The 27,567-nt window shown below is 41.0% G+C and overlaps 1 protein-coding gene across 2 annotated transcripts in view; it reads right to left on the bottom strand.

Moving 5' to 3' along the window:
* Positions 1-663: 663 nt before the first annotated feature.
* Positions 664-27,567, bottom strand: part of caprin2 (caprin family member 2) — a 74,948-nt gene continuing 48,044 nt past the window's right edge. The window contains exons 18-20 of one of the 2 annotated variants that reach the window (XM_078221210.1): positions 22,099-22,193; positions 18,509-18,572; positions 664-1,373 (exon numbers count right to left, since the gene is read on the bottom strand). In XM_078221210.1, coding sequence (XP_078077336.1) covers positions 1,333-1,373; positions 18,509-18,572; positions 22,099-22,193 — 200 coding nt within the window. In that variant the 3' untranslated portion in view covers positions 664-1,332. Of the gene's footprint in view, positions 1,374-13,797; positions 14,699-18,508; positions 18,573-22,098; positions 22,194-27,567 lie in introns of those variants that run through there. The other variant, XM_078221209.1, reaches the window with a different exon arrangement.

Consider the following 27,567-nt stretch of genomic DNA (forward strand, 5'->3'; position numbering starts at 1 on the left):
ACACCGCTAAGGGAAAAGAATCAATTCATGTGAGATTTAATGAAACAAAATAAAGCTGCAGGTAAACCAGCTGAAAGCACAATGCAGGCTAAAGCTGCTTGGAGGATTATATAATGGACCTGATTCTGACAGAGGAAGAAACAACCACTAGTGCAGCTATCTGCAGTAAGCAAAAGAGGTGAAAAATCATTTTATTTAGATGCGTCTACAGATTTTCGGGGAGCATGATGAGTAAATGAGAGTGCAAACGAAGATTAGCCATGATCTTTTTTGCGTGGCAGAACAGGTTCGAGGGGCTGAATGGCCTTCTCCTGTGAAGAGTGTTCCTAAAAACAGATAGTGCCTTTCTATTTTGGATGTCTGCTTGATTTCCAACAGTTGTAAGAAAGCTCATTAACATCTTTCCTGAATAATATCACATCCTGAGCAACTACAAGTCTCAACTTCCCCCTTCCTAATTTGACTTCATAAGGAAAGGAATCCCCCAAAATGATATGCTAGTAGTTACACACAGGAGGCTATAGAACTAAACATCATCATTAGACAATATCCTGGATTATAAGAGGCAATTCATTTTTCAGTGAGACAGAAGATAAAGTGACAAAATAGAGGGGAAAAAGAGGGATTGGGTTAGCTTCATTTTGCTACAGCACCCCACATTTTGCGAGAATATTTTATTATTTATTTTTAAACATACATTTAATGGCTGTAAACAAAGTCAATGTACATCCAGAAAACCGTGCTCCAGCATTTCATGTAAAATCTGAAATGTCTCAACTGTTGAGGAATACTGCGCCCCCTACATATTGCAAATTTACACAACTCACATTCAATGCAGATTAAACAGGTAACAGCATAAAATGCATTCCCCATGGGTAAGAAAGACAGCACGAGCTACAGTATAAGTAATAACATCTCCGCCCTCTTCATGTCATAGTTCAAGTAAAAATACCGTACGTGTTTGAATATAAGCTAGGCATCGACAGCGTAGCTGTCTTTACAGTTCATACACAAGAACATTTCCACAATAAATATCTTGAGCAATTTAGCAATGGTTGTACCCAATAGAACTGGCATGATGTTCCATGCACCCTTTAAGACACTGTTTCTCCTCAAGCTCCCAAACTGTTTCAGCAGTTGAAGTTCAATTTCCCTGAAGTCTGAGATGTAATGGGAACTTGGATAAGGACATGTCTCTATACAGTCTGCAATGATACGAGAATGGGTGCGCGTAATACCACCACGACGCTTTTTGTTTGTATATTGTATCAGACTGTGGGAAGTTATGTATTGTAAACTGCAAAACTGTGCAAACTTGATTGTGGTGGTAATTTATTCATGCGTCTGCCTCATTTGTGGTAAGATGCCATGGCCTGTGAAGAGAAATGAGCCAGTGTCAGTAAGTTCAGCTTTTCTGTTCAGGGTACCTTGTACAATTCATCGAACTGAAGTGTTGAAGCACTGTGTGCAACAGTCCTACTGCAATATTCTGGCTGACTGGCCGCTGTCCTGCCAAGCCAGTGATGGACCATATCATGGCAATTAACCTGACAATAGAAGGTCATGGGTTCCAGTCCCACTCCAGAGATTTGGGCCCGCAATCCTGCCTGACACTCCAGTGTAGTACTGATGGAGTGTTGCTCTGTCGGAGATATAAGTCTTTCAGAAGTGATACTAAAGCAAGCTTAGTCTGCCTTTTCAGGTGGATGTGAAATATATCATGGCACAATTTCGAAGAAGTGCAGGGGTGTCCTTTCTCAGGTCCTGCTCAATTTTTATCCCTCAGCCAACAGGGACCTTGCTGTGCACAAGTTTGACAACTCATATCCTACATTACACCAGTGACCACCCTTCAAAAGTGCTTCATTGGTTGTAAAATGCTTTGGTATGTCCTTGACGCAGTTTGCAGCTGCTTCATTCTGTGATTCAGATGCATCAGTAACTATGTGTCTCTGCATCATCTTCACGAGAGATGCACATTTTCTTCATGGGACATTGACTGGTTGAAATAACCAAGTTCCTTTTTGTGATTTGTTGCTTGCAGTGTTCCCCATTACTGGATGTTGGAGAGGCCCTGCGACTTCCAGTGTGACAAGCGCATTGTAGCGCAAATCCAAAAGTTGCAGGGCCAACACACGCCACTACCCAAGGGCTTACGCCTTCAAACAGCAAGTGTGGAACAAGTGCAATTTTGGGCTGATGTCCACAAATTACAAATTAATTATGATTTAGAATTTTGCATCTGTACTTCCAGCCATTAGTGGCATCCTCTCAATTCGTGAATACCCGAGGAGGCTCACAAGAGGAGGCTTTTAAAAGTTAAAATGGATTGATATTTTAAGATGAAACCTTTTTTCAAAAGTCTGATCAATCTCATTCTAAAAGTAAAATCTCTGATTGCTTTTTAAATATCACTTTTAAAAATTATTTTTCTGATCAAAATGGCTGTACTTTAAAAATGTTTACATTTTTACTTTTTATCATGTCCACTAAACCCAATTTTCCAAAGTCCTATTGCAGCAGCCTGCTTTATACAATTTTTGGGGTGCAGTCACCGTAAGTCGCTCTCACAACCGGCCTGTCTTCAACGACTGCACTAGACAATAGCACGGAGGCTTCACTGCTACCTGTGCCAGGATAGATTCTTCACTCAAGGCAACTGAAATTGCAGTGAGTTGCTGCAGAGATTTATTCTATGTCAACTGCAAGGGACATTACTTTGCTCCTGACTGCAAAATCCAGGCTATCGGTCTGTTTAGGTCAATGTAAAGTACACGTAAACATTACAAAAAAGTTTTACTTCGAAATTCCACACCAATGGCATGGATTTTCCGACCCAGCTGGGGCAGGACCCACCGCGGGAAATTCAGCAGCCCAGCCAAAATTCCATTGACTTTTTGTCATTGATTGGATAATCCCGGTAGTGCGTGCAGCCAGAAAATCCCACCCAATGCTTCTTTCCCAGCACGTTAGCTTAGCAAGGAAAGCAAGGATTTTTAATGCAGTAATGTGCATCAGGTATATTATTGACATTTTGACATCTAAAATCGAAGGAGTACCGCTGTTCGTCCCACAGTCTTATTGTCAGCTGTAATGAGCCTCTGACTGCATGGTGCACATTTCAGATTCTCAATAGCTGGAACTCGCTAGCACATGGAGTGGTTGAAGCACAGTGCATTGCAAATCGTATTGAAGGGGAAGCAAAGTAAGCATATGCGGGAGAAATGAATAGAGGATATGCTGTTAAAACTAAAACAAATCAGCGATAATGTCACTGGACTAGTAATGCAGAGAGAGACACGGTTTCAAACCCCAGCACAGCAGCTGGTGAAATTTAAATTCAATGAATAAAATCTGGAATTGAAAGTTAACTTCAGTCATGGTGACCATGAAACTATAATTGATTGTTGTAAAAACCCATCGGGTTCAACCAATTTCCTTTAGGGAAAGAAATCTCCCAATTTTACCTGATCTGGCCCACAGCAATCTGGTTGATTCTTAAATCCCTCTGAAACAGCCTAGCTAGTCACACAATACTAGAGAAATTAGGGATGGGCAACAAATGTTGACCTTGGCAGTGATGCCCATGTCCCAAGAACAAATTATTTTGCCTTTCGCAACCACCAGACATCTTGAGGCACTTTATAGTCAATGAAGTGTCTTTGAAGTATAATCATTGCTGTAATGTAGGAAACACAAAAGACAATTTGCAGTGAACTCTCACAATATTGGGATAATCATCAGATCATTTTTTTGACAGTGTTGCTTGAGGGAAGAAGGCAGATGGAGGTTCAGTTTAGCATCTCATTCGAAAGGTGGCACCTCCGACAGTTCAGCACTCCTTCAGTGCTGCACTCCTTCAGTGCTGCACTGGAATGTCAGCCTTGATTCTTGTGCTCAAGTCCTGGAGTGGGAATTAACCCAGAAATGTGTGACCGAGAGGCGAGAGAGAGTACCACCCATGAGCCGCAGTTCACACAGTCTAAACAAGGCTGCGATTAAATAATTAGAATGGGAGTAAGCTGGTGTGGAGCGTGAACACTGACATAGCCCTGTTGGGTTGAAAAGCCTGTTTCTGTGGTAGAAATACTACATAAAACTTAGTAGATTTAGAATCAAAACCACTGATTTTCATTAAACCTCATAATCAAATCTATGCTGCAAAACAGCATTTATGCTCTCGCCTACTGCTAAAATGAAAATAGCTGGGAAGCCACATCCAAATTTACATTCTTTCCATCAATGTACCAAATATGAAGCTGTATTTGTTGAAGAGGGTGAAATAAGGGGAAGGTAATACAGTGGAGATAATATTGCTGGCAGACTAACATCAAAAGTAATCAACTGAAAACATATCTGCATGAGGAAACCTCTGCCTTGTGGATTTTTTGCTCGCGTTTCACAGTAGTCAGCATTCCAACTGAGCAAGTTACTTGGATCATCAGTTTGAATTGAGCAGTTTTCTCCATTGCATAGAATTGTTGTGTTTAAAAGGAATTCTCACCACCGCCCCCGCCTAGTTACTTTGCACAACAGAGCTAGCAAATGATATAATTGTACAAACTACACCTAGCAGGAAAAAGGTTTGGTTTTTTTCCCCTGTTTCCTTGCCTTCTGTTGTACTGCTGCATACAACCTTTGTGTCAGCAGAGTTTGTTTTTATTGGAGCAGCAAGGGAAGAGCACTACTATTGGAGTATTTTTATCCTCTCTTCTCCTATCCTCCATTCCTAAAGCAGAATGAGTTTAATTCTGGCAGGATGCAATCAGTGGTGACCTCTACATTGATATAAATGTTGCCTTTAAAGATCCACACTACCAGCTTCCTTTCCAAAGGTGACCATTCAGACCATCATACTGTGCAGGCTCCCTGAAAGTGTGATCCAATTTGTCCCACTTCTATTTCCCCACTACACTGCAAATTTCTCCTTCTCAAATGTGTGTCCAGTTTTCTTTCAGAAGCAAATCTGCTTCCACTGCCCTTTCGGCCACCATATTCCAGACCACTGTACTCATTGTATTTAAAATAATTCTCCCCCCCCCCCCCGTTCCCCCCCCAAACTCCCCAAGTTCTTTTGCACGACAGAGCAAGTGAGTGATATAATTGTACAGACGACACATGGCAAGAAGAAGTTTCATTCATAAGAAGAACATATGTAGAACCGATGACAGAACAAAGGGATTGCTGTACATCAGGCCCATAGTGTAGCTTATTGTCCAATTCTTTGTGTGTTTTTACTGATGCACAAATTTGGTCGGTGTGGGTTGCTGTTTTTGGAATTATTTAAGGATCAGTTGGATGGAAGATCACAGCCTGTTTCTGGATGGCTGGGTTAATGGCCCTCCTCGCTACTAGTCAGGGAACGCTTGCAGTTTTTTCCCCTATTTCCTTGCCTTCTGTTGTAACTGCTGCGTCCAACCTGTGTCTGCAGTTTGTTTTAACTCTGGAGAGTAGAAGAGGGGAGCACCAGTATTGGAGTGTTTGTATTCTCCTCTCTTCCTACTATCCATTCCTAAAGCAGAATGAGTTTAATTCTGGTATGATGCAATCAGTGGCGACCTTCACATTGATACAAATACTGCCTGTAAATATCCACACTGCCAGCTTCCTTTAACATGCCTCCAGTCAGCAGTTTAAGTTTTAATATATAGACATAAGGGCAAGTGAGTTTGATTGCACTGGTTAGAAAATCACGACCTTTGAAACGATCCCTGACAAACAGCACCTACCGGTAACTGTTCGAGTAAGCGCTGGGTTACTTTAGGGAACTAATTTAATACTGAAGTTCATTTCTGGGTTAAACAAATTAATTTGGAAATGAACCCTTGTCCATTATCTTACAGAACTTGGTGAAAGAATCTTACAGAATGTAATGGTTTCTTATCAAATTTTTCAACATGATGTTTTGATGGAGGTGCTTAAAATAAGCAGGCTGACACCCAAGCCAATACCGTGGGCATGTAAAGACATTGGAACATTTATGAGAGCATTATGCAGCAGCATCACAAGTACTGAGAAACTGCTAATGCCAAAGGAAGAGAGAAATGGGATCCTGACATTTTCCTCTTGCACCCCCTCAAAAAACCAGACACAATCACAAACTTTAATGGGGAGGTTGGCAGTACAGAACTTGATTACTGTTGGGAAAACAGAACATGTCATCAAAGCTTTTTGTCTTAACTCAGCAGGACAGTTCATAAGAATATCAATAGTGAAGGGAACAACAACTTATACTGCAGGAGAAGAGTGTGCTGAGTGGTTGGCAAGTGGACTGATTGGTAGAGGCAGTGTCATGGAGAATGCACCAGGGAACAGTCAACAGCCAAGCTTTAGTATTTTGAGTTTGAATCAATATCAGACTTTACTGCAAGGCAGAGTACAAAAGTAAGGAAGTCTTGCTCCAACTGTACAAGGCATTAGTGAGACCGCACCTAGAGTCCTACCTACAATATTGGTTGCCATATTTAAGGAATATACTTGCATTGCAGGCATTTCAGCAGAGGTTCAGAAGGTAGGTTGCTGGGATGAAGAATGTGTCTAAGGAGAAAAGGTTGAGCACGTCAGGCTGATATACATCAAATGAGGGGTGATCTTATTGGAACATACAAGATTCAGACGAGGCTTAGCAGGGTAGATGCAGAGAGGATGTTTCCCCTTTTAGGAGGAACCTAGCACTAGGGAGAATATTTCAGAATAAGGAGTCACCCATTTAAGACTGAGATGAGGAGGAATTTCTTTTCACCAAGAGTCATGAATCACCAGTCAAGAGAGTGGTGGAAGCTGATACATTGAATATATTCAAAGGAGATAGACACGACTTGAACTATAAGGGATGGCTGGAGTGTGAAGAAGAATGATTCCAACAGCACAGTGTGCCATTGGTGGGAACTTGCTGCGTGAAGACTGACTGCCACAGTTCCTATATTACCACCATGACTCCATTTCAAAAGTACATCATTAGCTGTAAAACACTTTGGGGGTGGGCCATGAAGGGCATTATAATAAAGACTTCCATTTATCACAAACTAATTGGACCTAGAAAGGGATGCCAGAATATTTGTCATGACTACAATCAAGAAGCAGGAATTCAAAGATGTTGAAACTGATTTTGCTTTGAAATTTTAAATACTTGTGGCAATGTTAAACATATCTCATTGTAATTTAAAGTTCTTTTATTCAGTTAAAAGGGATTCATGTGCCTATTTTAGCAAAATGGAATATGAAATTTTCAACAGTACATGGCTGAGGTCAATCTGGACACTAGGGGCGAGATTCTCAGCAGTGGGAAGTGGAGTGCTGTTCACTGGTGGCGGGATTCTCAGGTCCTGCCATTGTCAATACGATTTGCCACTGATGTCACCCCATGTCACTGTGAAACCCACTGCTGGCAGAACCAGAGAATCCCACTCGCATGAACGGCCAGAGAATTCTGGCCTAGGTCAAATCAATAGCAGTACCATATCCCAAATTCCACCTGCTTCGTGAAAAAGCAAAACACACCAGCTGATGGAAACAAAATAAAAACAGAAAATTCTGTAAAAACTTAGATCAGGCAACGACCGCAGAGAATGGGTTAACGTTTCAAGGCAACCATTGTGCATCAGCACCAGTTCACCTGTCACACGTGTTGCTGCTTTGAAGAAATTTATTTTATTTCCCTTTTGCTTTGTTTATTGTCCCTGAGCGGACATGGAGAGGATGTTTCCACTAGTAGGAAAAACTAGGACCAGAGGGCACAACCTCAGGCTAAAGGGAGGATCCTTTAAAACAGAGATGAGGAAGAATTTCTTCAGCCAGGGGGTGGTGAATCTGTGGTACTCTTTGCTGCAGAAGGTTGTGGAGGCCAGGTCATTGTGTCTTTAAGACAGAGATAGATAGGTTCTTGATTAATAAGGGGGTATGGGGTTATGGGGAAAAGGCAGGAGAATGGAGACGAGAAAAATATCAGCCATGATTGAATGGCGAGCAGACTCGATGGGCTGAGTGGACTAATTCTGCTCCCATGTCTTATGCCCCATCCACCTTCAGAGGTAATATTTTCCCCAGTTTGCCTAAACACTAGGGCTTAAAAGCTAATGGGCAAATTTCAACAAAAAACTTGTTTTTTTTTTAGTGAAAATGAGGATAAGGGCCAAGATCCTGAGGAAAAATAAAATAGTGGGTGATGGGGCAAATTGACTTAAAAAAACGTTATAGATTGTTTCATTTAGAACACTATTGCTAGAATGTTAGAATGTTCTGGATTGTCTCAGCTGCTGTGGTGGAATTTTTCACAGCTGTCAACCTGTGAGCAGAGTTTTCAGAGCAGATTATTGACTGTGGATGTGCTTGATATTATTAAAGCTCGTAATAGATTTCTTTTTTGCAGTTACAAAGCATCAACCAGGCAGGGAACAGCTTCAAGGAAGTGCTGTACAACTGTAGTGATAGCAACACAGCATGGCTTAGATGCACTCTTGCCCTCGTTTAAGTTACCATATTTTAAATTCTTCAATTCCTTCACGAGTAGTAGGTAGTGATCAAATATGATCAAGAATTGATGTATTCAGGCATCTGGCACAACTATATGAATAAAAATTAAATCTACATAAAGTAGATTTGTTCCACACCAATGTCCTTTCGGTAGAGAATATTGATTCAGCTGTATTTTCCTTCAAGGTGAAATATAAACAGGAAATAGGACTAGGCCATTTAGCCTCTTGAGCCTGACCTGCTATTCAAATAGATCCTGGCTGATTGCCTACCTCAACACCCTTCCCATGTTCCACAATACCATTTTCTCTCACTATCTCCATATTTCTTTAACATATCAGTCTTGAACATACTCAATGGCTGAGTTTCCATAGCCCTCTGGGGTAGGAGACTTCCAAAGATTCACCACACTGCTTTTCAATCAGTCCTAAATGGCCTACCTCTTATTCAGAGGCTATCCCCAACATCAACATTACAAACTTCTCACAGGGCTTTGCATGTTTTGATGTGATCATCTCATTCTAATTTTTTTTTAAAAACTGAGTAGATGGGTCCTCAACCTCTTCTCATAGGATAATCACCAATCAGCATTTTGTATTCCTTCTCTCCTGCCAAGGAATATTCCACCTCTTTCGTCCAACAATTTAGCTATGTACCATAGGAAAATCCAAGCTGGACTCTAAGCCACAGACAGTCTGTCCACAGTGGCTGCTTTGTCTCATTTGCATTGTGGGGAGTCAGGAAGGTTGCATAGTGACCCAATTTTAGAGTTATTGCTACAGCAGAAGATGTACTCTAGATTAAGCAATCAAGGTCTAGGCCTAGCAGCTGGAGACAAACAAATAGGAATGTACATTTAAGCACTTTACTCCCAAGTATATATGGATTCCATAAGGTTGAGGTGGGAACCTTTGCCATAAAGCAATACACACACCTTATACTTGTTCCTGGAGAAATAATCAATCTTTATTATATAATTTTCCTCCATTCACTGCATTTCCTAGAAATGTAATCTTGATTAGAGTTGAGTCTTTTTAAAAAGATGACAAGCCTAGTCTTGCTGCCAGTTCATTGGAATTAATCACAACACTGCACCCCAAAGTGAATTTCAAATAATTTGAACTTCATTTCAGATGGATGTATGTACACGAACACAACCAAATTTTCATCGAGTGTTGTGGACAATATTTTAACCACCAAAACATTAAGCTTTTTTTTGGCAAGAGATGCCACTGTTCTTAAACCAATAAGCTCGCACTCAATCACCAGGATTACAACTCCAAGCAAAACTAGGAATACAAGTGACATTTATATATTCACACCTTAAGCATTGTAAAACTGGGTGCTTCATAAAGCGTGTTAAACAGAATTTGACACTACTATACGAGCTTGGTCAGAAATAGTTAAGAGTCTTCAAAAAAGGTGAGGGGAAAAAAGCATGGTTTGGCAGTGGAGGTGGCTGGTTTAGGGAGGGAATTCAAGTCCAGGCAGCTGAATGAGGATGTGTGTATTGAATGGCACAAGAAAAAAAAAGTCACATCCTTAGTGATTGTGCAAGTCCACTATACTGCAACAGGTTCAAAATTGAGAGAATGATCAAAAACAGAACAATCAGACCAAGAAATAGGCTCAAATGCTGAATCAATAGAAAAGGTTAAGTGGCAGCTTTGTTCATTGGCTCATGTTAAAGACGAAAAAACATTAGCTAGGCCAAGCAACAACTTGTTTTAGAGCCTTTAATGTGATAAAACATTCTAAGGTGCTTCACAGGAGCATTTTAAAACAGTTCGACACCAAGCCATACAAGATATTAGGTCAGATAATCAAAAGCTTGACCAAGAACTAGGTTTTTAAGGGATGCCAAAGTGGGGTAGGAAACTACAGGGGGGATAAGTTACCTCGGACCCAATGGTGGAGCAAATATAATTGGGAATATTCAAGAGACCAGATTGAGGAGCACAGTTCTGAAAGTTGTGGACTTGGAGATTTATAGAGACAGGATGGGAAAGGCCAAGGCCCTGGAAGAATTTGAAATCAAAAATGAAGAAAAATTTAAAGTCAAGGTGTTGCTTGATCAAGAGCCAATTGCAGATCATTGAGCACAGGGTTTAGGAGAATGAGATTTAGTGGGTGAAAACACAGGCAGCAGCATTTCAGATGATCTCATGCTTATGGAAGGTCAGGAGCATATTGGAACAGTCATGAAGGGGTAGAGAGTTTCAGCAGATGAGCTTAGACAGGAATGAAGTCAGGTAATGTCACAGAGGTAGAAATATGGCATGAATTTGGTTGTAAGCACATCGCCAGGTCAAATGCAATACCACAGTTGTGAACAAACCAACAATCTCACTGTTGTCAGGCAGAGATGAATCTATAGCTCAGGGAACAGAAACAATGGCTTGTCAGTATTTAGCTGCAACTTAAAATTGTACATGTACCAGTGTGGGGTGGGTTGCTTAAGGCTTGCACATCAGAACACAAGATAACAAATCCAGAGTTCCAGGCTCTTTAGTTTACAGCAGTAGCGCGGCTGCATCAAGACAATGTCACCATATGTTTCTACAAAGTGAGTCCTCCCATTATGTTGGCAGTCGAATAGCTGAAGCTACTTGGTCTACTAGATCTACCTAAAATTCTCCAAGCTCATCCAGTAATAACCAACAAAAATCAGTAGATTCCAGACATCTCAACTAGGAAGCAAGTTGTTAGCACTAGATGCAAGTACAAATTGATATCAAATCCACAACTAAAAAAACTACAGTGGAGATGGAGCATTGGTATCTCAGTGGGAGAAAATGGATTCTACCAGGTCACTCAAATTAGCTTAGGTCCAAGCATTGTAAAGCTGAACAATAGTTCAGAGTTTTGGATTTGCAGGCTATCCTAAAGGTGAACACCCTACAATACATCATTACACTGTAGCTGCAAGCCTACTTCACAGAACTGAGACACAGCCTTTCATAACTAGATCAGAGCAGTTCACAAGCAGAACTTCAGTGAAAACCTGAGGGTTTTCAACTGAGTATCCTTGGCAGACATGTTTCTTGCAGGAGGGGGACCTTTTTATTGAATCTGGATAACTGGCTAAACAATAGAATTGCTGAAAAAGTTGGGCAGGGGGGGCAGTAGTGTTGCATTGGCTGGAGCACTTCAGCATAATCCATCACTAATCCCTGATGTGTTTTTAGGGAAAGGGCATGTTCCAACATTGGAACTTCAGGTACAAATCCTAAAAATGAGGGTGGAGGAGCAGAAAAAAAAACCAGCCAAATAGATGTTCACTAATTTTGAGCTGGATGTGTCATTCTGGACGAGTTCTTAACTGTTGAGCTGGAACTAGATATTTAAATCTTATGCAAAAAAACCTCAAATGTTGGAGGACTGCAATGAATGACGCAATCAAGACAAACCTATGTAACAGATGTGTGCCAACTTAATGCTCACACTAGATTAGTCTGTGACAGGTTTTTCTAGTTACCGGCCTGTTTATTTCCATCACCCAATGCCAAGGTTGCACCAGGCCATATAGGCAACAATCCATTTGGACAGATGTTATGGCCATGAAGATTCCTCAGTTAGTTCCAGTCATAATCCTAATTGTGCCTTCAGTAGCTGATGAATTAGTGACAGATTTGCTATCAGCTGGTGCAAAAACAAATCTATCATTCAGGGCTGTGCTGAAGACCTAAAGAGGGATAAGAGTCTCATTTCTCCTAAATGTGAAGGTGGTGAGGTAACCTGCAAAATGAACAAGATAGGATGCAGTGACAAATAATGTAAGTGCTTGTATGGATAAAGTTTAAAAAAGGGAGCAACAACAACTAGTGACTGCTCTTATTTCACTCATTTTGGCCCCCAACTTAATGAGAGGTTTGTTCAAGAGATGGATCCCAATGCTTTCCTGCAGAAGAGCTCAACCACCCTATGGTCAAAGAATCCTTCAAAAAGGTGCAATTAGACATCAATAGTTAAAGAACAGGTTACAAACTTGAAGACGGGAGAATCCCTTGGGATTTTCTACAAAAACCGGTTTAGAAAGGTTTGGGATGGACTTGTACTGAAAAATTAACGATCATTTGAGAATCCATTTGCTATTCATGTGCAAAACATACTTGGAAGTTCCTACTCCATGGAACCGTTTAATTAAAGAAATGTCATTAGGACGAGGATTATTGAAAGATGACAAGCCTAATGCCCAGGGATGCACTGCCCAAATAGAAGACAGGAAAATTAAGCATCTATAAAATGCTTCAATAGCATGATCTACATTGAGTCTCATTCTTTCACAGAAAAAAAGTCTATCCCTGCTAGTGCTGACTATAAAAGGTCAACAGGAAAATGCTAGAGCAAGATAGAAAAGCAAACAGAGGAACTAAGAATATGAATCAACAAGGTGGGGAATTTTTTCCAGAGCACGGTAAATGACATTCCAAACCTTGTGTAGAATTGATAAAATGCCCTATACCAAAACAAGCTTGAAATGTGTCAAAATTAAAGTTGCAGAGACTTGGCTGAAATAGGTTAATGACTGTAGACAGAAAGCCACTCAAACCAACCTCAACTGTTGCTCTTTGGCAAGGACTGAATTTCCACTTCCCCTCAACTAACTCTTGGGGAAGTAACATTTGCCATTCCAATTATGAGAATATAGCGTCTTCAAACAAAATGAGCACTTGAACAAACTTTCCATTGAACATCTTTCAGGCAAATTAGATTTGGCATTCAGTTGTTTGTACAGGTGACCTGATCTGGATTGCTGTCCTTTCGAACAGTGAATACACAAAGCACCAAGTACATCTTTAGCAAAAGGCTGTGGCAGGGCAACTGTTTAGATTTAAGTAATGTGTGCAAAGTATTCTTTAGCAAAAATGCCCATTCAGTGAATGAAAACTTAAAGTAGGAATCTTTGGTTCTGGTTCAGAGCTTCTACAAATTTGAGTCATGGGCAAGGTGGTGAGAAGAGAAAATAATCTCAAATTTCAATTGTGAACCCATTTTGTAAACTGCTTTAGGAGCCTTTGAGTGCAAATCTTGACCCAGTGTGGCAAATTGAGCACCTCAGTGGTTAGGAATCATGCTAAACTTTAATACTCAATTGGTAAAGAAAGTGAGGTTGAGTCTCAGGAAAAGGAGGGGAAAAAAATACATGGAGGGAGGTGGAAAGTCAGGAGACATGTGAAAAGATGTAAAGTGGGAAGTTTATAACTTGACTAAAAGTGCTGACATTTTGCAGAAAGCAAATATTTCACCTAACATTTGTCAACTCCAGAATTCTTAAAATGCACAAGATTTGGTAGCTTCACTTCATTCAAAACACCAACCAACCAAAGTGCAGAATATCTTTATTGAGGCACCATGAGGCATTGTAAATAGCAGGATATCTTGCTAAGGGAGTCTATCCATTTGAACAGTCACACAAGTTGTTTTTGACTGACAAGTGCAAGTCGTAACATTCTGTAACAGAATATATTCACAGCTCTACCAGCAAGGCATCACAGGTTAAAGTGCCCAGTCAGTGCAATTCCAAACTCAGTGCAAATCCAAACTCCAGAAAAACCACTACAACAGTTTAACATGTCATTGCTGGCAACTCACTTCAGTGACCCTTGATACAGTGATCAGAGTGCAAAGCATTTTAGCTATTAAAGCACATTTATTTTTCAGTCCTGATACAAGAGGTAGCCAGAAAAGGTAGAGTACTTCCAGCTGCTACCATAGATGGCACCTCTGTGCAATCGCAGCCAGATCTGATCACCCTGGAACAGCTGAAGAACAGCATGGTTGCTGGCAGTCTCATGATCTGGGGCCCCATCATTGGCATAAGCTGAGCATAAGACTTCATCGTTCTTCATCAGGTTTACATAGAGCGGCACATTCACAGCCAGCTTCAGCATGTGAAAGATGAAGACATAGGTGCCATTCACAGGGCAGGTAAAACGCCCCAACTGAAAGTCAAACGTTTCTCCAAGGTTATTGAGCAGAAGGTCAAAGATAATGGGCTGGTCCAGAGATCCAGGGGTAAAGTTAGAGGTCCTTGCCGTGGAGAAGGCCACTCTCATCTGCTGAGGGAGAGGGTAGACATGTACTGGCAAGATGGTGGCAGCTTGGCTGGACACTGGCATATCCACTGGAGTAATGCTTCGCGAGTCTCCTTGTCCAGAATCCCCACTGTTGAAGTGCTCACTGTCTTGCTCTGGACTGTTCATCTGAGATGAATCGCTCCACCCTGCAGTTGAGTAATTAGGACCTGCTAAAGGTTGAAAAATTTCCCATTCTGCTCGACAAGGCAATATCACATTCCAATCTAAAAAGTGCAACCCCAAGAATTTTCACCCTCACCCACCTCCCCCACAAAACATGATTGCTAACTACAGACTTTAGAAGCTATTTCTAGCACAACTTCCAGAAACAAAAGCAACTCCCCCACATAATTTATTTTTAAAACTAGAAATAGAAGTACAATTTTAAGAACCCCTTGTTTATGGTTTGCTCCCTGCATCATTCTACAAATTCAAAGTCAAGTTACTTAATGGTTTTATATTGGATAATTTTAGAACAACCACATTATTGGACACATTCATATTTACATCAAAGGGTTGAAAGAACATGCAAAAAAAAGATGTGGTGAATCTGCAGAATGAGGTTTTATACAAACATTGAACAGGCAATAAAAAAAGTAGGACATGAGGAACAATTATTTCTTTCAAGGTCACTATTAAGTAAAACTTTCATCTAGGGGTAGTTAACACAAAAATGGTGCCCAATTAGTATGGGGCCAAACCCTACACAAAGCAGGAAAGCAAAGTACTTTTTGCTAGACAATTAAGAACACACTGTTGGACAATGCCCTGAACAGCCAACTCCCCTGTTGATGAGATGTCAATTTCCAAAAGGAATCAGCTACTTGGATTGATGAAATACTCTTCTTACTCGAGTATGTCATTTCTTCAACTGGAGGGAGTTTTTAAACGTCCAGATAAATGGCGAATGTACAATTAACTTTTGAAAGGCAAACAAGGGGATGCAACTTTTAAGTCAGAAGAAATTCTAATTCTCTCCAGGAACTGGAGAAAACCCTAATGTGACCTTGGACAGCAATCAACTCAAATTCTTTGTTCAAACAAGGCACAGGTTTCCAGAAACCAGCATTGTATTGAGTTCAAGCAAGGGTCACAATATAAGTGAGCAATCCACTTGATAAAGGTTCAATTCAGATCAGAGTAGTAGTGCCATTTGCCTCCTTTTCAAAAGTCATCAGTTCAGGCACCCTTCATCTAAGTTAGACAATCCTCAGTGACCCAAATTGACCAGCTAATCAAGTCGGAAGATTAAGCTTTTACTTTGCCTTCAAGAAATTAGTTAATTTATCTTCTTGGTCAAATTGAAATGTTTGTGGAAGGAGTCTATTTAGTCTTAATGGTATGACTTATGCTCTGTCAAGAGTCTAAAATAAACATGCATCATCCTGAGCCTCATTCAGGAATGTAGCAGATCCCAATTTCATATCACCTACTGGAAACAAAGCCCAAAATTCCTTTAGGGGTATTCAGTCTTCATCAGACCATCAGCTACAGGTTTAGAACAAATGCAAAAGTAATGCCACCATTAAGGATTAAAAAGGTGGAGAAGTAGAAGGCGAGGGTCTCATTCATATTAAATCAAATTCCTTTCCTTGGTACAGATCCACCATCCTATACTACCAAAATATTACTTTTCTTGTGCTAGAGGTGATTTCAAACTCCCCGCATCTAGTTCTCTTTGGAGTTTGACCCTCCAAAAAGGAAATGCTCACAAAAGTGGAGCAAAGAAAATAACTACACACTACTTAATATGACAGAGTTCTGGGTCAGAGTCTAAATGTTAAACCAGGTAAATGAGCTGCCAGTCCAACACCAAAAGCTATTTCAGTAAGGACATTTTGATGCACACCTACAGAAACATGTAACCATGGCCATCAGTTAAAATGCTACAAATGAAAGAAATCTATGTGCTATTTATGGGGACTTAGGGAAGACCCCTTCTGTCTGGCACTTGCAGGATGGATTTGAAGTCCTCTCTACAAGTGCGTTAGGTTTTCTTCTGTGGACACATCCATACAGGTATGAAGATGTCCAAACTTCATCACCTCAAATACCAGAGATTAGGAAAAACTTGTGCTGCTAACAAGTTCAGTTAATGCACAATCATACAAATCAGCCAGCCAGCAGCCCAGTTGCAACACATGAATGAACATCCATCTTCAGAGCAGTAACATAAAATGCCAAAGCTTTTAATTAGTCAGAATCCTCCTGTGGTACTGCACTTGTTGCCAAAGACCTTCCCCCATTTCAGGGGCATGCTAATCAGCAGCAGCGAGAATATCTCTACATCTTGTTTTGAGGGGTAACCACTGGCCTCAAAATTAGACCAAACAGATGATATGTATGCTGATAGAAAGGTCGAACATTGGGCATCTGCACGAGTAGCAGGATTGACTATTAAGTCACATTAGAACAATTAGACCAGCTCCAGTGAAATTTGGACACTTCATCCTTAAACATTGGTGCCAGTAGACTGCCACTGATCTGAGCTCAATGCTTCAAAGACTGCTTCAAATTCATGGGCAGCAGAGAAACACCAAGAGAACTGGAAAACTGAACACTGGTCAGTAAATAGATTGCTAGTGGGCAAATCTAAAGCTGGCCATCCAAGAGCCCTGAAGATTAAATGCAGCCATTGTTATTCCTGTATTTATTTGCTCAAAGATGCTTCAACATGGAGGCAGAAAATCTTAAATTCTAGGAATAACATGCTCCTGAAGCAGGAAGCATTGTAGAAGTTGCTATAAAAAGCAAGAGAGCAAACTGCTGCAGAGCATCTGTGCCACTTAATGCACAGTTTTTAAAGCAAAGAGCTGGCATCAACAGGCCAGTTTTTTGAAGTATGGGAACAGCAGCAAGATGTCAAATATCAAGTGTCAAAATTAAAGCAATCCTCCCAAATCAGCCCAAGGATTACAGGAGATGAGCCACAACTCAACTGGAGTTGGTTCCTAGAATGAAGATAGTAAATATTGGAAGTACAACTCTATCTGACTAGTTATTCAGGCTAGACTTAACCGACCAGCATGTTGCTAGCCAAGCAGAAATCTTGGACACCCAAGAGTAGATGACACCAAGACAAACCTCTGTACAAACATTCCAAACCATTTTCTATTGAGCAGAAATACCCTTTATGGGATGCAAGCAAATGGAAGCCAATAAGGACTTGTGTTAACAGACTCAAAATCTGTCTGGAAAATTACAATATGGTCCAATTGTTCCCAAACTAACAGTGCACATGGAGAGATTATGCTACTACTTGATCCAGCATTTATTTTCCCAATTCCAGGGGGAGGGGGTAAATCAGATTGGCCTAATACAACAACTAGGACTACAGGTATTTATTTTAAAACATTTCAGGAAGCTTTAAATATTTGGTCAAATTAGAGTCTGGAAATAAATAAATTCCATGTTGATTGACCAGAAAATAAAACTTCAGAAGCTATAAAATGCAGCTATGCCTCCAATTCAGCCAGTGTCAACATGTTTCATTGCTGCTGTGCAGAATAGGACTGTGGGCACATGCAAATCAGATCCAAACCAGACTGACCTCAAGCTAGGATTAAGAAAACAATGCAAAGAGATCGCTACGAATGATAGTTTTTTTTTGCAATGAGCATCTTACTTTGCCGATTTCTAAAAGGCACTTGCATCTCATGCATGACCTCGCAATGTAGCTCATACTGTAATGTCCATGGGTGACTTGCATTGCACAATGCACTTTGGTGCAATGCCTGGTGAGGATTTGGCCAAAAGAGTGTGGGGTGGTAGCAAGGAGAAAAAGAATGCAGAGTCCAGAAAAGGCTAGTGAACAACTTGGAAGGCTTTTAGTATTACACCATTTGGTTAGTGTTTAAAATATTAATCTTTCAGGGTTTGGACATCAATAAGCTACTCAAGAAAGTGGTTCCTAAACCTTAGTGGTCCCAAGTATAAATATGATTTTAGATAATTACCTCCTCTCATGGTCCCACGAGGTCCAATTCCACCACGCTTGTAGTTCTGCTGGTAACCAGACTCCTGCAAAGTACAGACATCAGTCCAACTAAATACAAACACGAGGATCAAGGCATCCAAACACTGACAGATCAGAGTTACAATTTGAAGAACCAGAGGATATCCCATCAGGTATGTTGCAGGAAAATTGCCACTTCAGAGTCAGACTTGGGAGGTTTCAACAACACAGTTTTATTTAACGAAGCTTCGTGGAGAAAGGCACTGGCACTCCGCAGTACATTAGACAGCTACCTTCTCTCCATGATACAATAGGAGTGGTTCATTTTTATACTTTTCAGACAATGGATAGTCTGAACATGTCATTTAACACATTATAGCCGAGTAGGATCGATAGTTAACACATCGTTACAGTCAGACATATACAGACACTGGCTTTTAACATTGCATTGTTTCATAGAATGGGTACATTTTCCCCATCAATGACTTAGTTTCAGTCTATACATACAGGAATTGGTTTTCCTGCATTTATGTATTCCCGTTCCCGGCTAACCTCCATCAGTCCTTATTGTCGTAGATCTGTCTTTATCTTAAAAGTGCCTCAAGCCCTGGCTGGCTTCCTGCAGGATCTGATTCCGGCATGTTTAACTTTAAATAACTGTCTGTCCTTCATGTTTTAATTTCATGTAGCTGTCTGCACTAAAAGTCAGTGCCTGTTTAATGTCTCTTTCCCAGGTGACTGTTTATGAGCCAGGCAGCCATTTTGTGTGTTATGTACCCATCTTTATGTTTTTCCCCACTTCAAGGTATATCCAGCTAATCTCTCTGCACCACATCCTACATTCATCAGCACCTAAAAAATCATTCTATTCGATGGAATCTCAGCTCACCCTTATAGAATGTTGTTTTCTGTAATAACAGTATACAAATTTGACACTGAAGCACATGGGATGTGACCAAAGCTTGGTCAAAGTAGTAGGCTTTTAAAAAGTAGTGACAGAGGGACACAAGTCCAGAACTTGGTGGCCAAGCAGCTAAACACCTATACAGCTATGACTGTGCAGCCAAATTCCCCTCCATTTCGATTTTCAAGTTTGTTGACGACACCACCGTAGTGGGTCAGATCTCAAACAATGACGGAACAGAATACAGGAATGAGATACAGAATCTGGTGAACTGGTGCGGCAGCAATAATCTCTCCCTCAATGTCAACAAAATGAAGATTGCCATCGACTTCAGGAAGCTTAAAGGAGAACATGCCCCTGTCTACATCAACAGGGACAAAGTAGAAAGGGTTGAGAGTTAAGTTTTTAGGTGTCCAGATCAACAACAACCTGTCCTGGTCTCCCCCCCCCATGCCAACACTATAGTTAAGAAAGCCCATCAATGCCTCTACTTTCTCAGAAGATTAAGAAAATTTGGCATGTCAGCTACAACTCTCACCAACTTTTACAGATGCACCATAGAAAGCATTCTTTCTGGTTGTATCACAGCTTGGTATGGCTCCTGCTCTGCCCAAGGTCGCAAGGAACTACAAAGATCGTGAATGTAGCCCAATCCATCACACAAATCAGCCTCCCATCCATTGACCGTCTACACTTCCTGCTGCCTCAGCAAATCAGCCAGCATAATTAAGGACCCCACGCACCCCGGACATTCTCTCTTCCACCTTCAGGAAAAAGATACAAAAGTCTGAGGTCACATACCAACTGACTCAAGAACAGCTTCTTTCCCTGCTGCTGTCAGACTTTTGAATCGACTTACCTTGCATTAAGTTGATCTTTCTCTACATCCTAGCTATGACTGTAACACTACATTCTGCACTCGCGTTTCCTTCTCTATGAACGGTATGCTTTGTGTATAGCACGCAAGAAACAATACTTTTCACTATGTTAATACATGTGACAATAATAAATCAAATCAAAGTAGCCATTGGTCGGCAAAGTAGAAGTTACACGTAACCATATGGATAGAACTAGGATAATTTCCAGACCATCATGAAAGGAGGTCAGGAGGGCACAGATTTGGTGATGTACACTGCAGCTGCAATACTGCTCAAGACTCAATCTTTAAAAAGCATTACTTCCTAGAAACAAGTTCTTCTCCCCTTAAAGCCAAATATTTTGGTCTCCATTAAATACCTCATTTGCATGAAATACCAGGTTGTCTACACTTGCTCAGACCACACCAGTCCGATATCACTGGAATTCAGTTTGATTTGCATCATATGGCAATCCCCTGGGTCCAGTTTACCTCATTACTTGATGTTGTTTCTCTTTCTGTACCTAGACTGTCTTGTGCATCACTTTCATCTGTTCCCATAGTGGGGTTTTTTCCTGGAACAGGTTACTAGTCTGTCGCCAGAGGCTTATAGCCGAGGAGTGCCACTTTGCTGAGCAGTAATCTTTCTTGCTCTTCCCAGCCAATGGTGCCTGCTTGGGTTTATTGTTAACTAGGGACTGGTTGCAACAATTAGTCAACAAACTGCATCATGAGATGCAAGTGTGAGCCTTTCTAGTCAGCAAACCTTAGATGGACGAAATTTTGATCTTGGAGGGAATAGGGTTACCAGTGAGAAATTGGACTTCCAAGGATTCACACGAGATTAAACAAAATATGGCTGTATTCCCTGGAATTTAAATAGTTAAGCTGTAATTTGATCTAAGATATTGGGAACAGATGGGAGTAGATCTCTCTACCCCAAATCCTCAACTTTTCAACAAAGTGAAATAGAATCTAAAAATTAAAGTCAGACCTTTCAAAAGGACACTTCTAGGAAGTTAATGGTGGATCAATTGTTAAATAAATCAACGATTGGTAGTTTTGTCATCCAAAGGTATTAAGGGATACAAGGAAAAGGCAGGATGCATTAGTGTTGGGTCACAGTTCAGCCATAATCTTATGAAAGGGCAGAACAGACTCCATGGTGAGCTAGATCAACCAGTCTTTATTTGCAATGCAATTTATGCTTTAAGTTTCAAAAGCCAATGAGAAAAAAGCCCAAAGTTTCATAAGATTACTATGAAAACCAAAATGAAGCCTGTCCTCAGTCTCAAGAATGAGGAATAAAAGGAAGATCCAAGGAAAAGTCATAGGCTATTTGACCACTCAAGCCTGCTCCACCATTAAATAAGATGGTTGGTTTGATTGTCCCTCAACTCCACTCCTGCCTGCCATCAATAATCCTCAACTCACTTGTCAGCCCAAAGCCTGCCTGACAATGTGTTCCCAGCTTCCACATGCTGTAATAGAACACCAAAGATTAACACCCCAAGAAATTCCTTCACCTGTCTTCATGCAAGACCACTTAATCTGAAACTGTACCCCAGAGATCTAGATACCCCCTCCCCCAGGTAGGGGCTCTCAGAATCTACCTTGTCAATAAGTTACTTTTACAATACTGATTTAAAATTAAACAGCTACTAGTCAATCCAAACAAATTGCCACAAGATTCAAGTTTCTCTTTTTATGAAACTTCCTCTTAAAACTAGCTAAACAAGAAAATGAAGCCAGTGCGCTCAGGAATCAAGGTGGCAGAGAATTGTGAACTAAATTTGATGGAAATTTTCAAGATGACATACTATATCCTTACCCTCGGAGTATATGGCATCCCAGGGTACTCTCTATTTGGAAAAGGTCCATATGTTCCATTTCCAGCAATGGGAATTCCTCTGTAGCCATCAAATCCTGGGTGATGAAAGAACATCACAAGCTCATTAGCATTAGACCTTCATTAAGCAGAATGTAACAGACTTGATGCAAGTGTGCAAAAGCAACACCAAGATACCAGCGTTATTTCTGACAGGCTCCCAGTAATGAACTCCAAGCATTTTTCAGATTTACTGAACAGATGTTCATTTATCCACCAGCAGCCTATGGGTCAGTTCACCAAATACCCAATGACCAAAGGCTATAGAATTGTTTAAGCCATTAAACCTATCCTCCCATAATAACCTGATTAACTTGCCCACAGTTGAGCAGAAAAGACAGACCAACTATTGAATCATTCCATCAGAACAGAGTTTGACCGGTTTGTTGAGCAATCACACTATAAAAGCAGATTCAGGTCTCTATCTCTGATCAGTTGGTAGTTGCTTCTGGGTTTCGTTTTTCATAACACAGCGCACTCAAGAACAAGCATTGAAAACTATATCCACGAGAGTGACCCAACCTGGAAGAGTCTTGCGTTTCAAAAACATTAAAACAGAACTAAAAGCTGTCCAAAAGGTGATATCAATTTGCAAAGACAAAAGGTGTTGAAAATTGTTAGAGGAACAGTTTTTAAAATTCTATTAGTTAGAGAAAACCTACACTCTAGCACATTATATCCACACTTCTGCAACCAACAGAACAGTTAAAAGATTGAAAATGTTCTCCACTGCACACTGCAGTCAAACCCAAATTCAAGACAGACCATTTCCTATGTTTTTCCCACTTGTGCCTCAAGGTTTTATAAAAATTTACATCTTCCCAGGCAGCAGGCATGAACTGGAAAAGCCCCGATTCAGTTTAATGGTACAATGCATTCAATAGGTATCTCAATAGTCTTCGACTTCAGGAAGTGTAGTAGAGGACATGCCCGTCTACGTCAATGGGGGCGAAGTAGAAATGGTTGAAAGTTTCTAAATTTTTGGGTGTCCAGATCTGTCCCGGACACTGTCAATCTGTCCTGGTCTCTCCATGCCAATGCTACAAGGTGGCCCACCAACACCTCTACTTTCTCAGGACACCAAGAAAATTTGGCACGCCGCTATGACCCTCAACTACTTTTACAGATGCACCATAGAAAGCATTCTTTGGTTGCATCACAGCTTGGTGTGGCTCCTACTCAGTCCAAGACTGCAAGAAACTACAAAGGGTCGTGAATGAAGTCCAGTCCATCACTCAAACCAGCCTCCCATCCATTGACACCGCCTACACTTAACGCTGCCTTGGAAAAGCAGCCAGCATGATTAAGGATCCCACACACTCCAGACATACTCTCTTCCACCTTCCTGTGTCAGGAAAGAGATAGAAGTCTGAGGGCACATATCAATTGACTCAACAGCTTCTTCCCTGCTACCAAACTTTTCAATGGACCGACCTCGTATTAAATTGATCTTTCTGTACACCCTAGCTTTGACTAATACTTCATTCTGCACTCTCTCCTTCTCTATGTACCGTATGCTTTGTCTGTATAGTGCACAAACAATACTTTTCACTGTATACTAATACATGTGACAATAATAAATCAAACCTATTGTCCAGGAGTTGGAGAGCAGAGATGATTGCATATGATGGATAAAAAATCTTTACAAATTTAATACCAAAAGTGTAAAACAATACACAATAGCAGGCTGGTTAGAGGTGGCAGAGAGTTTAAATCAAATGACTTGAAGCAAGATACGAGTACCTTGGCTATTAAAACAGTTGTCCAAAGTTAGTCTTGTCCCTGGATCAAATTGAAGCCATGACCGAAATTTCAATGACTCCAAATTGCTACACTCAGACTGCTATTTTCAATGTTAAAAAAGTCTGCCCAATAGGATAGGTATTACTAAAAAGTCTAAATACATGCACATGGTGCACAGAGGTAGTCCCTACTGCAGGAGTCAGCTACATCCTACTTCAGAGCTAGATAAACTGTTCCCAGTCAGAGACAAACTCACTTCTCATCTGTCTCTACATAAGCCATTCGTGCATAGCATGGTAGTGACTGGGTCTCTTCACAGGCAACCGAGGGGATGGTGGCATCTTGGCTGGTGCATGAGGGAGAATGCCTCCAAAACCCTCAGGGCAAAAATTGCTGCCTTGCCAGATAAGGCAGAGGAAGTGTCACAGTACCTTCATGGTACTGAAAATACTGCAGCACTGATGTGGACAGCTATAAAGGCCCATCAACACAGGCACAGAAGATGCTGCAGTCAATCACATCTCCAGTCATCTCAGCTTAGGAAGCCACCAAAAAGATGTGCAAGACCATGAGGTTGGTTGAACACAATCCATCACCACTTTTAACAACTCCAATGCAGGTGCCTGTGTGCACACCTTACCAACTCTTTCAGTTCTATCTTGAAAAACTCATGTTCAGGGTTCAACCAGCCGCTATAGTAGATAAAGTGAGCCAAGAAGAAACAGGAACTCTGATAAACCAGAGCTCCTTACTCCAGTGCAGAACTGCTTTGGTTGACATGAAGTTGTAATAAAACAAGAACTGCCAGTCAATATTGTATTTATACAAGTCCATCTTCCAAGATCTTTTCTCCCCTCTTTGGAGAAAGGGGCAGGTACGCAATAAGGTGGAGGAAGATTTCCTGAGCTGATTATCAGCCTGTTGAATCAGATCACAAATGCGCCTTCTGTGGCTAACAAGTTTTAATGTCGGGCCCAGAGATAGGTACACAACCACTGCACTAAAAGAAGTCCACTTGTCTTGAACAAAACTCACGTAGGAGGGTCAGCTCTCTACAGGCTGCATATTCTTCTGGATAGGAATGTCAACCAGAGCATAAGAAGGGGTCAGCTTTTCCATCAAGTCTTGCTTAAGAGTATGGAAACTTTCCATGGGGCCACAAAGAACTGTCATAATCGAGATGGATAAATACATGACAATAAATATACCCCGTAATAAATACACCCAAACAATGGTCCTTGACACTGACAGGGTTGGTCAAACTCTACGAGGGCCTTGACAAAGCAAATACTCCACAGGAGGCCAAGCTCAGTGATTGAGGACTTTGTTGGAAGGGTAGAAGCAGACCATCAGACTTGGGGTAGTGCCCTGGGGGATATTAAGGCATGGAGAAATGCAACAGCAATGATATGCTTCAGGGTCTTTACACCTGCTGGAAAGTCAATAACTGAAGGCAAAGTTACAGAGATGCACTCTATGTAAACACTGGGAGACCAATGTAATCATCACCTGCCAGAGCAAGAGATATGATGAACAGGGAATGCTCCTCAGACCACAGGATGCTACATTCCACGAAAATTTAACACCTCACCTAAAAGACCAACATTCCACCAAAAGCTAGACTTGCAAAAATTGGGGTCCTTCAGGTTCATGAGGAGAACAATGGTCTTTGAAAACAAATCCAAGTTATGTTGAATGGCATGGTCAGAAAAGACACCAAGATTGGTTTGTGGAAAAATCATCAAGAAACTACTGTTATAGGAGAATTTCAGCCTGGCTGAAAACCAAAGATACACCCACTGTTAAGAAATGCCAGCAGAGTAAAAAGGAACCTGCAGAGGCTGCAAGACAGTGGGCCAAACAAGCCAGAGAACTTCAAGACTATGCTAAATCAGCACAACATCAAAATTTCCATAAAGTCCTGGACAACACATGTTCCTCTTTCCCTTGGCTGCTCACCTATTTTTAGCCCTGTTGGGGAAACACAACAGCATTGGGCTGAGCATTTGTATGTACTTGACCACCCATCCACCTTACATGGCACAGTACTGATGAGCTTCCAGACTGGCCCAATTGCTGAAGCCTGGACAGGAAACCTGGTTGGTTTTCCAGGCCATTAGATCCCTACCTTCTACAGGTGCAGACAGGATCTTAGGAGAGACCTACTAATCTGGGACAGTCCAGCTAGCCAAACTCTCAATGCGGCATCACCCAACCATTCCCCAGGAGTTCATAGTTACCATGATTGTTACAACCGGAGGGGAATTTTACTACATCATTTTATCATGTCCTCCTCAAAACTGTTAAGCTACATAGCAGAACACATTCTGCTATGTTAAAGTAGTTCAGAAAAAGCAGGGGCACTGGTGACAAATATGGCACAAACAGAGGAGAACCTACTGTGCCTTTGATAACCTGACAAAGGCCTTTGACACATTAAACAGAAATCATAGAAAGTCTTCAGCTAAATTTGATGTTCTGCTGGAACTCCAATGTAACAGCTTACAATGATTGGTGACTGTGGTAAATACAATGACCCCTTTGACACAAGCAGTATGAAGCAAGGACGGGTCATGATCTGTACTCAACATTCTTTGCAGTCAATTTATGGGACATCTGATGGAATGAACAAACATCCAATTCAGAACAGATGCCAATCTCCAACCTGTGGCTCAATTAAATCCTCAATTTTAAAAAATGACAGGAATTGTTTACTAATTATTGGTGGCCTCATGTATACCAAACATGGTATTCATAGATCATGAGACTGTTTTTGAAAAAAAATGGATGACTATGGGCACTAACCATCAGCTTAAGGACGAACATTCTCCACAACTCTGGACTATATTCCAGCTACTATAACTATTAATAACACTGAAGACTGTAGATAGCATGAACCACCTCTCCAGAAACGTCTGCATTGACAGTGAAGCGGCAAACAGAATTGCGAAAGCAAGCTCAGCATTTGCCCATTTATGCAAGAGATTAATGAATTACAAAACTTGGTGTGTACAAAAGCTGTGATACTTCTATTTGCCACTTCACTTATCAAATGCAGATATTTCTGGAGATTGAGGTGGCTAAAGTCATGTGCATCCTTTAGGGTTGGCATCAATGTGTTATAATAGCTGTGGTCATACTTACCCTCTGCCCGAGAGATATAACTACCTACTCCAGACAAAGCAGTTAGACAGGTTCCACACAATATGCATTTGGAACATCATAGGCATCCGGACAAAGAGCCCAACACTGAAGTGCTTCAATTCTAGATATTTAAGCACCTGAAGAACTCAGCTCAGATGGAGTGGATATGTACTGTGAGACTAATAAAATCTCCAGAAGCTAACGTATTCATACAGAACTCCAAAGTAGACAAAGATAAAAAGATTCAGGCAGGCCTCAGGAAAATATGGCACTTACACCAGATACCTGGGGTGTCATCTCAAGTAGTGAGATCACTACTTCAAAGAATACAGGCAGCCCCAAAGTGAAAAACTGATCTTTGTCCACACTGTAAAGCCCAGTAGATCTACAATTGCAGACATCTCCACCTGGGCTGTGACTGACTGTGGCCTACATAGGCAGGCAAGGCGAGTTCCAGTCTTGATAGCATCAGATAAATTGAGACAGCATCTTGGAGATACACGCTTACCAGTTCTCATTTACAAG

This window comes from Mustelus asterias, chromosome 9 (genome assembly GCF_964213995.1).
Source record: "Mustelus asterias chromosome 9, sMusAst1.hap1.1, whole genome shotgun sequence".
NCBI classification, from domain to species: Eukaryota; Metazoa; Chordata; class Chondrichthyes; order Carcharhiniformes; family Triakidae; genus Mustelus; species Mustelus asterias.